Here is a 12,370-nt window from a genome sequence, read left to right as displayed (position 1 = left end):
GGAAATAAAGAGGTACAAAGAGAATCGAAAAAATGAAGCAAAAATTTTAAGTCATGAAGTTGCCAACAAGCAGAGCAAAATAAACGCAAATATGACATGAGGTTGATATAAAAGATATAAACAAGAAAGATCAAACAGACGCAAAGAAAACTGAAATTGTAATAGATACAGAATTTACAAAAGAGAACACTAAGGGTGAGATCTTCAAACTGGAGAAAAAGAAAATAAGAAGAGTAAGAGAAAAGCTTTAAAGGAAAGATGAATGGCTGAAAAAATTGGGATAAACAAATTCTACATTCCTCTGCTTCTGACAGATAAAACAGGCCCGGGAGTTGAGTCTAGCAGGGCCCGCAGGTGTCCCAGAGCTTCTTGCTGTAGCGGGGCAGGACGCAAGGGCTGCAGGCGGGAGCAGCGTAGGCTCTGCCAAAGGTGCAGAGGCCCCCCGAGGCCTGGGTGGCGCCGGCGCCGTAGAGGCCGCCCAGCCCCAGGGAGCCGCCAAAGGCCGGTGCTCCGGAGGAGCCCACCACGGCTTGCTGCGGGAAGGAGCTGAGGATGGGGCCGGGGAAGGTGACCACCACGGGGGGCGGCTGGATGAAGGCTGAGGAGTCGGGACACTGGCGGGCGCACAGCTCGTTGCAGCTCTCAGCGATGGGCTGGGGCACAGCCACGCTGGTTTTGGGTGGGCACAGGTCGTAGCAGGACATCTTGGCGTGGGATGCGAGGGTGCTCTGCAAGAGAGGCCAGCGATGGTGAGAGAGCAGCAGAGGCCAGCGGCCGAGCCACAGAGGGGCCGGGGCTGGAGCAGGGAGCTGCGAGCAGAAGCGCTCGCACACTTACCCTTGTCCCCGAGGAGGAGAAGGTGGCCAGGGCAGTGCTTGGCCGAGTCTGGCCCTAGCAGGGCTTTTATAGCAGCCCCAGCATTGCTCAGCTCCAGCCGGCCCAATCTGCTCAGGGGACACTCCCTGCTGCTGCTGCTGCTGCTGCTGCTGACAGCAGGGCTGTGCGGCCCCTGCCCCTCCCTGAGTCAGCATCCCCCAGGTGCCACCCCAGCACATCCCGCTGCCCAAGCCATCTTCTCATTCCTGCCACATCAGACATTTGATAGCCGGGATGTCACCCAGGTGTGGACTCCAGGAACAACGTTAATGGTCCAAAGGGGTGGGGCAGGGCTGGAATCAGCCTGGGCCAGATGGACATCTCTGCCCCTTGCCCCATGTATCTCAGGCCTGGCACAAGGGTCCTTTGCGCCCAGCCTGGCAGAACTCCCAGGGCAGTGCCTACAGGTAGATGCATTCTGATTCCCCCTCGCTGGCCAGTGACGCACCGATTCCCACACAGTGCTTGGTCCCTCCACTCCTGCCCCAGACTTCCCAAATACTCCCAGATGTCCGTGGAGTCTACTCCGGAGTGACATCCCGGCTATCGAGTCCCTCACGTGGCAGGAAGGAGAGGATGGCTTGGGCAGCGGGATGTGCTGGGGTGGCACCTGGGGGATGCTGACTCAGGAAGGGGCAGGGGCAGCACAGCCCTGCTGTCAGCAGCAGCAGCAGCAGCAGCAGCAGCAGCAGCAGGGAGTGTCCCCTGAGCAGATTGGGCCAGCTGGAGCTGAGCAATGCTGGGACTGCTATAAAAGCCCTGCGGGGGCCAGACTTGGCCAAGCACTGCCCTGGCCACCTTCTCCTCCGCGGGGACAAGGGTAAGTGTGCAAGCGCTTCTGCTCGCAGCTCCCTGCTCCAGCCCCGGCCCCTCTGTGGCTCGGCCGCTGGCCTCTGCTGCTCCCTCACCATCGCTGGCCTCTCTTGCAGAGCACCCTCGCATCCCACGCCAAGATGTCCTGCTACGACCTGTGCCCACCCAAAACCAGCGTGGCTGTGCCCCAGCCCATCGCTGAGAGCTGCAACGAGCTGTGCGCCCGCCAGTGTCCCGACTCCTCAGCCTTCATCCAGCCGCCCCCCGTGGTGGTCACCTTCCCCGGCCCCATCCTCAGCTCCTTCCCGCAGCAAGCCGTGGTGGGCTCCTCTGGAGCACCGGCCTTTGGCGGCTCCCTGGGGCTGGGCGGCCTCTACGGCGCCGGCGCCACCCAGGCCTCGGGGGGCCTCTGCACCTTTGGCAGAGCCTACGCTGCTCCCGCCTGCAGCCCTTGCGTCCTGCCCCGCTACAGCAAGAAGCTCTGGGACACCTGCGGGCCCTGCTAGACCCACCACAGCCCAGCACCCCAAACACCCACGCCCGCCTCGGCCCAGCATGGAGAAGTTGAGCTCTGCACAAGCCGCCCTGGCCTCCTGCAGCCCCTGACACCCGGCCTGGCTGGGGCCTGCCCGCCATCTCTCTCCCACCCTCTCCTGCCCCTCTGTTCACAATAAAGTTTTCCTGCATCCAACTCCTGTCTTTTTTCCTTCTTTTCTCAATTTAGGAAGACCCCATGGCTTGGGGTGTTCCAAGAGTGGGAGGGGAAATGGCGTTTTTGGCATTGCCAGGGGGAATTGGAAATGGAATGGGATGGGGATGGGGGTGGGAAAAGTAAAATAGAAGAGGGAAGTGGACAGCGGAGGTTAAAGGGGAGAGGAAAATGAAATCAATGCATATATGGCAGTGAAGGAGCGAGAATGATGCAAATGGCTATTGTTTGAAGATGGAGAAAGATAAGAAGATGAAGTTGAAGGATTAGAACAGGTAGAGGAAGGAAAAGGAGGAGGAAAAGGAGAAGAAGGCGAAGGTGAGGAACAAGGAGAGGGAGAAATATAAAGAAGAAAGACAAAGGCAAATGGAAAGAGAAAGACAAAAACAAAGAGCTGAAGACAAGGAGGAAGTTAAATGTACAGGGCATGGTGAGGGGGAAGCGTCCCTCTGATTTCAGTCCCCGGTCCTTTAGCAGAACCATGGTGGCACAGAGGGGCTGGAGCCTGGTTTGGAGCCCTGGTCCTTTGCCCCTGAATGGCTCCCAGCTATGGGGCCCACTCCACGCTTTGACAGCACGGGTGCAGGTCTGCAAAAGCCTGTGGCCTCAATGGCCTGCAAGCAGGGGATCAGTCTTTCTTGAGGAAGAGACCGTGGTGCTCCCTCTCCCTCTCGTACCCTGACCCCTTCCCACTGCTCTCTTTTGCAGTCTCCTGCTTCCCCTTTGATCACGTTTTCTTGTCCACTTTAGCCTCCACTATCCCCTTCCTTCTTCTATTTTACTTTCCCCTTCCCCTTCCATTTTCCATTCCTCCTGGGCATCCTTAGATCAGCATTTGCCCTCCCACTCTTGGAACTCCCCCATGCCAGGGTTCTACTTGATTTCAGAAATAGAGGCAAAGAGAATGGAGTTGAATGAAGGAAAACTTTATTGTGAACAGAGGGGCAGGAGAGGGTGGGAGAGAGACGGCGGGCAGGCCCCAGCCAGGCCGGGTGTCAGGGGCTGCAGGAGGCCAGGGCGGCTTGTGCAGAGCTCAACTTCTCCATGCTGGGCCGAGGCGGGCGTGGGTGTTTGGGGTGCGGGGCTGTGGTGGGTCTAGCAGGGCCCGCAGGTGTCCCAGAGCTTCCTGCTGTAGCGGGGCAGGACGCAAGGGCTGCAGGCGGGAGCAGCGTAGGCTCTGCCAAAGGTGCAGAGGCCCCCCGAGGCCTGGGTGGCGCCGGCGCCGTAGAGGCCGCCCAGCCCCAGGGAGCCGCCAAAGGCCGGTGCTCCGGAGGAGCCCACCACGGCTTGCTGCGGGAAGGAGCTGAGGATGGGGCCGGGGAAGGTGACCACCACGGGGGGCGGCTGGATGAAGGCTGAGGAGTCGGGACACTGGCGGGCGCACAGCTCGTTGCAGCTCTCAGTGATGGGCTGGGGCACAGCCACGCTGGTTTTGGGTGGGCACAGGTCGTAGCAGGACATCTTGGCGTGGGATGCGAGGGTGCTCTGCAAGAGAGGCCAGCGATGGTGAGAGAGCAGCAGAGGCCAGCGGCCGAGCCACAGAGGGGCCGGGGCTGGAGCAGGGAGCTGCGAGCAGAAGCGCTCGCACACTTACCCTTGTCCCCGAGGAGGAGAAGGTGGCCAGGGCAGTGCTTGGCCGAGTCTGGCCCCCGCAGGGCTTTTATAGCAGTCCCAGCATTGCTCAGCTCCAGCCGGCCCAATCTGCTCAGGGGACACTCCCTGCTGCTGCTGCTGCTGCTGCTGACAGCAGGGCTGTGCGGCCCCTGACCCTCCCTGAGTCAGCATCCCCCAGGTGCCACCCCAGCACATCCCGCTGCCCAAGCGATCCTCTCCTTCCTGCCACGTGAGGGACTCAATTGCAGGGATGTCACCCCGGAGTAGACTCCATGGACACCTGGAAGTATTTGGGAGTTTTGGGGCAGGAGTGGAAGGACCAAAGACTTTGTGGGAATCGGTGCATCACTGGCCAGCGAGGGGGAATCAGAATGCATCTACCTGTAGGCACTGCCCTGGGAGTTCTGCCAGGCTGGGCACAGAAATTGCTCATGTCCTTCCTAAGATACATGAGGCAAGGAGCAGAGATGTCCATCTGGCCCAGGCTGATTCCAGCCCTGCCCCACCCCTTTGGACCATTAACATTGTTCCTGGAGCCCATTCCTGGGTGACATCCCGGCTATCAAATGTCTGATGTGGCAGGAAGGAGAGGATGGCTTGGGCAGCGGGATGTGCTGGGGTGGCACCTGGGGGATGCTGACTCAGGGAGGGGCAGGGGCAGCACAGCCCTGCTGTCAGCAGCAGCAGCAGCAGCAGCAGGGAGTGTCCCCTGAGCAGATTGGGCCGGCTGGAGCTGAGCAATGCTGGGGCTGCTATAAAAGCCCTGAGGGGGCCAGACTCGGCCAAGCACTGCCCTGGCCACCTTCTCCTCCTCGGGGACAAGGGTAAGTGTGTGAGCGCTTCTGCTCGCAGCTCCCTGCTCCAGCCCCGGCCCCTCTGTGGCTCGGCCGCTGGCCTCTGCTGCTCCCTCACCATCGCTGGCCTCTCTTGCAGAGCACCCTCGCATCCCACGCCAAGATGTCCTGCTACGACCTGTGCCCACCCAAAACCAGCGTGGCTGTGCCCCAGCCCATCTCTGAGAGCTGCAACGAGCTGTGCGCCCGCCAGTGTCCCGACTCCTCAGCCTTCATCCAGCCGCCCCCCGTGGTGGTCACCTTCCCCGGCCCCATCCTCAGCTCCTTCCCGCAGCAAGCCGTGGTGGGCTCCTCCGGAGCACCGGCCTTTGGCGGCTCCCTGGGGCTGGGCGGCCTCTACGGCGCCGGTGCCACCCAGGCCTCGGGGGGCCTCTGCACCTTTGGCAGAGCCTACGCTGCTCCCGCCTGCAGCCCTTGCGGCCTGCCCCGCTACAGCAAGAAGCTCTGGGACACCTGCGGGCCCTGCTAGACCCACCACAGCCCCGCACCCCAAACACCCACGCCCGCCTCGGCCCAGCATGGAGAAGTTGAGCTCTGCACAAGCCGCCCTGGCCTCCTGCAGCCCCTGACACCCGGCCTGGCTGGGGCCTGCCCTCCACCCTCTCCTGCCCCTCTGTCCACAATAAAGTTTCCCTGCATCCAAGTCCTGTCTTTTTGCCTCCTTTCTCAATTTGGGAAGACTCCAGGGCTAGGGGAGTTCCAAGAGTGGGAGGGGAAATGGTGTTACTGGGATTGCCAGGGGTAATTGGAAATGCCAGGGGACAGAGAAGGGGAAAGCGAAATAGAAGAGGGAAGTGGAGAGAGGAGGTTAAAGTGGAGAAGAAAATGAAAGGAAAGGGGAAATGGGAGTGGAGGAGAGAGAATTATGTGAATGGGTTTGGTTAGGAGATGGAGAAAGAGAAGTAGAAGTAGAGGATGAAGTATTAGGAGAAGAAGAGGAAGAAGATGGAGCAGGAGAACTGGAAGGAGAAGGGGAAGTCGAAGGAGAAGGAGAAGGAGAAGGAGAAGGAGAAGGAGAAGGAGAAGGAGAGAAGAGGAAAGAGATGATGAGGAGCGAGTAGAGGGAGAAATATAAAGAAGACTAAGTCAAAGATAAATGGAAAGAGAAGAAGCTGATGATAAGGAAATTTAATGTACAGGGCCTCATGAGGGGGAAGCGTCCCTCTGATTTCAGTCCCAGGTCCTGTAGTAGAACCACTGTGGTACAGATGGGCTGGAGCCCAGGTTGGAGCCCTGGTCCTCTGCCCCTGAATGGCTCCCAGCTCTGGGGCCCACTCCACTCTTTGACAGCACGGGTGCAGGTCTGCAAAAGCCTGTGGTCTCATGGCCTGCAAGGAGGGGATCTGTCTTTCTTCAGGAAGAGCCCAGGGTGCTCCTCCTCTTCCTTCTCCTTCTCCTACCCTGACCCCTTCCCACTGCTCTCTTTCGTCGTCTCCTGCTTCCCCTTTGATCAAGTTTTCTTGTCCACTTTAACCTCCACTATCCCCTTCCCTCTTCTATTCTACTTTCCCCTTCTGCTTCCATTTTCCATTCTCCCTGGGCATCCTTAGATCAGCATTTGCCCTCCCACTCACGCAACTCCCCCATGCCAGGGTTCTCCTTGATTTCAGAAATAGAGGCAAAGAGAGAGGAGTTGGATGCAGGAAAACTTTATTGTGAACAGAGGGGCAGGAGAGGGTGGGAGAGAGATGGCGGGCAGGCCCCGGCCAGGCCGGGTGTCAGGGGCTGCAGGAGGCCAGGGCGGCTTGTGCAGAGCTCAACTTCTCCATGCTGGGCCGAGGCGGGCGTGGGTGTTTGGGGTGCGGGGCTGTGGTGGGTCTAGCAGGGCCCGCAGGTGTCCCAGAGCTTCTTGCTGTAGCGGGGCAGGCCGCAAGGGCTGCAGGCGGGAGCAGCGTAGGCTCTGCCAAAGGTGCAGAGGCCCCCCGAGGCCTGGGTGGCGCCGGCGCCGTAGAGGCCGCCCAGCCCCAGGGAGCCGCCAAAGGCCGGTGCTCCAGAGGAGCCCACCACGGCTTGCTGCGGGAAGGAGCTGAGGATGGGGCCGGGGAAGGTGACCACCACGGGGGGCGGCTGGATGAAGGCTGAGGAGTCGGGACACTGGCGGGCGCACAGCTCGTTGCAGCTCTCAGCGATGGGCTGGGGCACAGCCACGCTGGTTTTGGGTGGGCACAGGTCGTAGCAGGACATCTTGGCGTGGGATGCGAGGGTGCTCTGCAAGAGAGGCCAGCAATGGTGAGAGAGCAGCAGAGGCCAGCGGCCGAGCCACAGAGGGGCCGGGGCTGGAGCAGGGAGCTGCGAGCAGAAGCGCTCGCACACTTACCCTTGTCCCCGAGCAGGAGAAGGTGGCCAGGGCAGTGCTTGGCCGAGTCTGGCCCCCGCAGGGCTTTTATAGCAGCCCCAGCATTGCTCAGCTCCAGCTGGCCCAATCTGCTCAGGGGACACTCCCTGCTGCTGCTGCTGCTGCTGCTGCTGCTGCTGCCAGCAGGGCTGTGCGGCCCCTGCCCCTCCCTGAGTCAGCATCCACCAGGTGCCACCCCAGCACATCCCGCTGCCCAAGACATCCTCTCCTTCCTGCCTCATCAGACATTTGATAGCCGGGATGTCACCCAGGAATGGGCTCCAGGAACAATGTTAATGGTCCAAAGAGGTGGGGCAGGGCTGGAATCAGCCTGGACCAGATGGACATCTCTGTTCCTTGCCCCATGTATCTCAGGCCTGGCACGAGGAGTCTTTGTGCCCAGCCTGGCAGAACTTCCAGGGCTGTGCCTACAGGTAGATGCATTCTGATTCCCCCACGCTGGCCAGTGATGCACAGATTCCCACAAAGTACTTCGTCCCACCACTCCTGCCCCAGACCTCCCAAATACTTCCAGAGGTCCATGGAGTCCACTCCAGGGTGACATCCTGGCTATCGAGTCCCGCATGTGGCAGGAAGGACAGGATGGCTTGGGCAGCGGGATGTGCTGGGCTGGCACCTGGGGGATGCTGACTCAGGAAGGGGCAGGGGCAGCACAGCCCTGCTGGCAGCAGCAGCAGCAGCAGCAGCAGCAGCAGCAGCAGCAGCAGCAGGGAGTGTCCCCTGAGCAGATTGGGCCAGCTGGAGCTGAGCAATGCTGGGGCTGCTATAAAAGCCCTGCGGGGGCCAGACTCGGCCAAGCACTGCCCTGGCCACCTTCTCCTCCTCGGGGACAAGGGTAAGTGTGCGAGCGCTTCTGCTCGCAGCGCCCTGCTCCAGCCCCGGCCCCTCTGTGGCTCGGCCGCTGGCCTCTGCTGCTCTCTCACCATCGCTGGCCTCTCTTGCAGAGCACCCTCGCATCCCACGCCAAGATGTCCTGCTACGACCTGTGCCCACCCAAAACCAGCGTGGCTGTGCCCCAGCCCATCGCTGAGAGCTGCAACGAGCTGTGCGCCCGCCAGTGTCCCGACTCCTCAGCCTTCATCCAGCCGCCCCCCGTGGTGGTCACCTTCCCCGGCCCCATCCTCAGCTCCTTCCCGCAGCAAGCCGTGGTGGGCTCCTCCGGAGCACCGGCCTTTGGCGGCTCCCTGGGGCTGGGCGGCCTCTACGGCGCCGGCGCCACCCAGGCCTCGGGGGGCCTCTGCACCTTTGGCAGAGCCTACGCTGCTCCCGCCTGCAGCCCTTGCGTCCTGCCCCGCTACAGCAAGAAGCTCTGGGACACCTGCGGGCCCTGCTAGACCCACCACAGCCCCGCACCCCAAACACCCACGCCCGCCTCGGCCCAGCATGGAGAAGTTGAGCTCTGCACAAGCCGCCCTGGCCTCCTGCAGCCCCTGACACCCGGCCTGGCTGGGGCCTGCCCGCCGTCTCTCTCCCACCCTCTCCTGCCCCTCTGTTCACAATAAAGTTTTCCTGCATCCAACTCCTGTCTCATTTTGCCTCCTTTTCCTAAATAATGAATATTCCGGGCATTGGGGAGTTCCAAGAATTGGATGGCATATACTGATCTTGTTATGCTCAGGGGGAATGGAAAATTCTAAGGGAATGGGAAAGTAAAGCAGAAGAGGGAAGGGGATAGTGGAAGTTAAAGTGAACAAGAAAATGTTATCAACAAGGAAGTGGAAGAGTACAAAAGAGAACATTGGGAAGGGGTCAGGGAAGGAGAAGGAGAGTCAAGACTCTTCCTGAAGAAAGACAGATCCCCTCCTTGCAGGCCATGAGACCACAGGCTTTTGCAGACCTGCACCCGTGCTGTCAAAGAGTGGAGTGGGCCCCAGAGCTGGGAGCCATTCAGGGGCAAAGGACCAGGGCTATAAACTGGGCTCCAGCCCCTCTGTGCCACCATGGCTCTCCTAAAGAACCTGGGACTGAAATCAGAGGGACGCTTCCCCCTCAGCATACCCTCTGTGTTAAATTTCCTTATCATCAGTTCCTTCTCTTTCCATTTATCTTTGACTTAGTCTTCCTTCTTTATCTTTCTCCCCCTCCTTATTCCAGATCATCTATTTCCTCTTCTCCTTCTCCTTCTCCTTCTCCTTCTCCTTCTCCTTCTCCTTCTCCTTCTCCTTCTCCTTCTCCTTCTCCTTCTCCTTCTCCTTCTCCTTCTCCTTCTCCTTCTCCTTCTCCTTCTCCTTCTCCTTCTCCCTTTCCTTCTCCTTCTCCTTCTTCTTCCTTTTCTTCTCCCAATACTTCGTCCTCTTCTTCCTCTCTTTCTCCATCTCCTAACCAAACCCATTTGCATCATTCTCTCTCCTCCACTCCCATTTCCCCTTTCCTTTCATTTTCTTCTCCACTTTAACCTCCACTCTCCACTTCCCTCTTCTATTTCGCTTTCCCCTTCCCTGTCCCCTTGCATTTCCAATTACCCCCGGCAATCCCAGTAACACCATTTCCCCTCCCACTCTTGGAAATCCCCCAGCCATGGGGTCTTCCTAAATTGAGAAAAGGAGACCAAAAGACAGGAGTTGGATGCAGGAAAACTTTATTGTGGACGGAGGGGCAGGAGAGGGTGGAGGGCAGGCCCCAGCCAGGCTGGGTGTCAGGGGCTGCAGGAGGCCAGGGCGGCTTGTGCAGACCTCAACTTCTCCATGCTGGGCCGAGGCGGGCGTGGGTGTTTGGGGTGCTGGGCTGTGGTGGGTCTAGCAGGGCCCGCAGGTGTCCCAGAGCTTCTTGCTGTAGCGGGGCAGGACGCAAGGGCTGCAGGCGGGAGCAGCGTAGGCTCTGCCAAAGGTGCAGAGGCCCCCCGAGGCCTGGGTGGCACTGGCGCCGTAGAGGCCGCCCAGCCCCAGGGAGCCGCCAAAGGCCGGTGCTCCGGAGGAGCCCACCATGGCTTGCTGCGGGAAGGAGCTGAGGATGGGGCCGGGGAAGGTGACCACCACGGGGGGCGGCTGGATGAAGGCTGAGGAGTCGGGACACTGGCGGGCGCACAGCTCGTTGCAGCTCTCAGCGATGGGCTGGGGCACAGCCACGCTGGTTTTGGGTGGGCACAGGTCGTAGCAGGACATCTTGGCGTGGGATGCGAGGGTGCTCTGCAAGAGAGGCCAGCGATGGTGAGAGAGCAGCAGAGGCCAGCGGCCGAGCCACAGAGGGGCCGGGGCTGGAGCAGGGCGCTGCGAGCAGAAGCGCTCGCACACTTACCCTTGTCCCCGAGGAGGAGAAGGTGGCCAGGGCAGTGCTTGGCCGAGTCTGGCCCCCGCAGGGCTTTTATAGCAGCCCCAGCATTGCTCAGCTCCAGCCGGCCCAATCTGCTCAGGGGACACTCCCTGCTGCTGCTGCTGCTGCTGCTGCTGCTGACAGCAGGGCTGTGCGGCCCCTGCCCTCCCTGAGTCAGCATCCCCCAGGTGCCACCCCAGCACATCCCGCTGCCCAAGACATCCTCTCATTCCTGCCACACCAGATCTTTGATAGCCAGGATGTCACCCAGGAATGGGCTCCAGGAACAACGTTAATGGTCCAAAGAGGTGGGGCAGGGCTGGAATCAGCCTGGGCCAGATGGACATCTCTGCTTCTTGCCTCATGTATCTCAGGCCTGGCACGAGGAGACTTTGTGTCCAGCCTGGCAGAACTTCCAGGGCTGTGCCCACAGGTAGATGCATTCTGGCTCCCCCTCGCTGGCCAGTGATGCACCGATTCCCACACAGTGCTCGGTCCTTCCACTCCTGTCCCAGACCTCCCAAATACTTCCAGGTGTCCATGGAGTCTACTCCGGGATGACATCCTGGCTATCGAGTCCCTCACGTGGCAGGAAGGAGAGGATGGCTTGGGCAGCGGGATGTGCTGGGGTGGCACCTGGGGGATGCTGACTCAGGAAGGGGCAGGGGCAGCACAGCCCTGCTGTCAGCAGCAGCAGCAGCAGCAGCAGCAGCAGGGAGTGTCCCCTGAGCAGATTGGGCCGGCTGGAGCTGAGCAATGCTGGGGCTGCTATAAAAGCCCTGCTGGGGCCAGACTCGGCCAAGCACTGCCCTGGCCACCTTCTCCTCCGCGGGGACAAGGGTAAGTGTGCGAGCACTTCTGCTCGCAGCTCCCTGCTCCAGCCCCGGCCCCTCTGTGGCTCGGCCGCTGGCCTCTGCTGCTCTCTCACCATCGCTGGCCTCTCTTGCAGAGCACCCTCGCATCCCACGCCAAGATGTCCTGCTACGACCTGTGCCCACCCAAAACCAGCGTGGCTGTGCCCCAGCCCATCGCTGAGAGCTGCAACGAGCTGTGCGCCCGCCAGTGTCCCGACTCCTCAGCCTTCATCCAGCCGCCCCCCGTGGTGGTCACCTTCCCCGGCCCCATCCTCAGCTCCTTCCCGCAGCAAGCCGTGGTGGGCTCCTCCGGAGCACCGGCCTTTGGCGGCTCCCTGGGGCTGGGCGGCCTCTATGGCGCCGGCGCCACCCAGGCCTCGGGGGGCCTCTGCACCTTTGGCAGAGCCTACGCTGCTCCCGCCTGCAGCCCTTGCGGCCTGCCCCGCTACAGCAGGAAGCTCTGGGACACCTGCGGGCCCTGCTAGACCCACCACAGCCCCGCACCCCAAACACCCACGCCCGCCTCGGCCCAGCATGGAGAAGTTGAGCTCTGCACAAGCCGCCCTGGCCTCCTGCAGCCCCTGACACCCGGCCTGGCTGGGGCCTGCCCGCCATCTCTCTCCCACCCTCTCCTGCCCCTCTGTTCACAATAAAGTTTTCATGCATCCAACTCCTGTCTCTTTTGGCCTCCTTTTCCTAAATAATGAATACTCCTGGCATGGAGGAGTTCCAAGAGTGGGATGACAAATGCTGATCTTGTTATGCCCAGGGGGAATGGAAAATTCTAAGGGAATGGGAAAGTAAAATAGAAGAGGGAAGGGTATAGTGGAGGGTAAACCTGAGAAGAAAATGCTATCAACGGGGAAGTGGAAGAGTGCAAAAGAGAACATTGGGAAGGGTCACGGTAGGAGAAGGAGAGGGAGCATCAAGGACTCTTCCTGAAGAAAGACAGATCCCCTCCTTGCAGGCCATGAGACCACAGGCTTTTGCAGACCTGCACCCGTGCTGTCAAAGAGTGGAGTGGGCCCCATAGCTGGGAGCCATT

At 60.5% G+C, this 12,370-nt stretch overlaps 8 protein-coding genes across 8 annotated transcripts; 4 read left to right on the top strand and 4 right to left on the bottom strand.

The window, feature by feature from the left end:
* Positions 1-338: 338 nt before the first annotated feature.
* On the bottom strand, positions 339-704 carry LOC138098696 (scale keratin-like). The gene has a single exon (XM_068995420.1). The coding sequence runs from the start codon at positions 702-704 to the stop codon at positions 339-341; it is 366 nt and encodes a 121-aa protein (XP_068851521.1).
* A 1,125-nt stretch (positions 705-1,829) lies between these two features.
* LOC138098689 (scale keratin-like) lies at positions 1,830-2,195 on the top strand. The gene has a single exon (XM_068995406.1). It carries the CDS (start codon positions 1,830-1,832, stop codon positions 2,193-2,195), a length of 366 nt encoding a protein of 121 aa, XP_068851507.1.
* A 1,298-nt stretch (positions 2,196-3,493) lies between these two features.
* On the bottom strand, positions 3,494-3,859 carry LOC138098701 (scale keratin-like). The gene has a single exon (XM_068995427.1). The coding sequence runs from the start codon at positions 3,857-3,859 to the stop codon at positions 3,494-3,496; it is 366 nt and encodes a 121-aa protein (XP_068851528.1).
* Positions 3,860-4,969: 1,110 nt separating this feature from the next.
* On the top strand, positions 4,970-5,335 carry LOC138098660 (scale keratin-like). Its single transcript, XM_068995357.1, has one exon. The coding sequence runs from the start codon at positions 4,970-4,972 to the stop codon at positions 5,333-5,335; it is 366 nt and encodes a 121-aa protein (XP_068851458.1).
* A 1,349-nt stretch (positions 5,336-6,684) lies between these two features.
* On the bottom strand, positions 6,685-7,050 carry LOC138098652 (scale keratin-like). Its single transcript, XM_068995348.1, has one exon. It carries the CDS (start codon positions 7,048-7,050, stop codon positions 6,685-6,687), a length of 366 nt encoding a protein of 121 aa, XP_068851449.1.
* Positions 7,051-8,190: 1,140 nt separating this feature from the next.
* LOC138098682 (scale keratin-like) lies at positions 8,191-8,556 on the top strand. Its single transcript, XM_068995391.1, has one exon. It carries the CDS (start codon positions 8,191-8,193, stop codon positions 8,554-8,556), a length of 366 nt encoding a protein of 121 aa, XP_068851492.1.
* Positions 8,557-9,957: 1,401 nt separating this feature from the next.
* Positions 9,958-10,323, bottom strand: LOC138098679 (scale keratin-like). The gene has a single exon (XM_068995388.1). The coding sequence runs from the start codon at positions 10,321-10,323 to the stop codon at positions 9,958-9,960; it is 366 nt and encodes a 121-aa protein (XP_068851489.1).
* Positions 10,324-11,444: 1,121 nt separating this feature from the next.
* On the top strand, positions 11,445-11,810 carry LOC138098653 (scale keratin-like). Its single transcript, XM_068995349.1, has one exon. It carries the CDS (start codon positions 11,445-11,447, stop codon positions 11,808-11,810), a length of 366 nt encoding a protein of 121 aa, XP_068851450.1.
* The last annotated feature ends 560 nt before the right edge of the window (positions 11,811-12,370 follow it).

Source organism: Aphelocoma coerulescens, chromosome 25 (assembly GCF_041296385.1).
Source record: "Aphelocoma coerulescens isolate FSJ_1873_10779 chromosome 25, UR_Acoe_1.0, whole genome shotgun sequence".
Lineage (NCBI taxonomy): Eukaryota > Metazoa > Chordata > Aves > Passeriformes > Corvidae > Aphelocoma > Aphelocoma coerulescens.
Note: the sequence above shows the minus strand (reverse complement) of the source record. Positions and strands in the feature narration are given on the sequence as shown.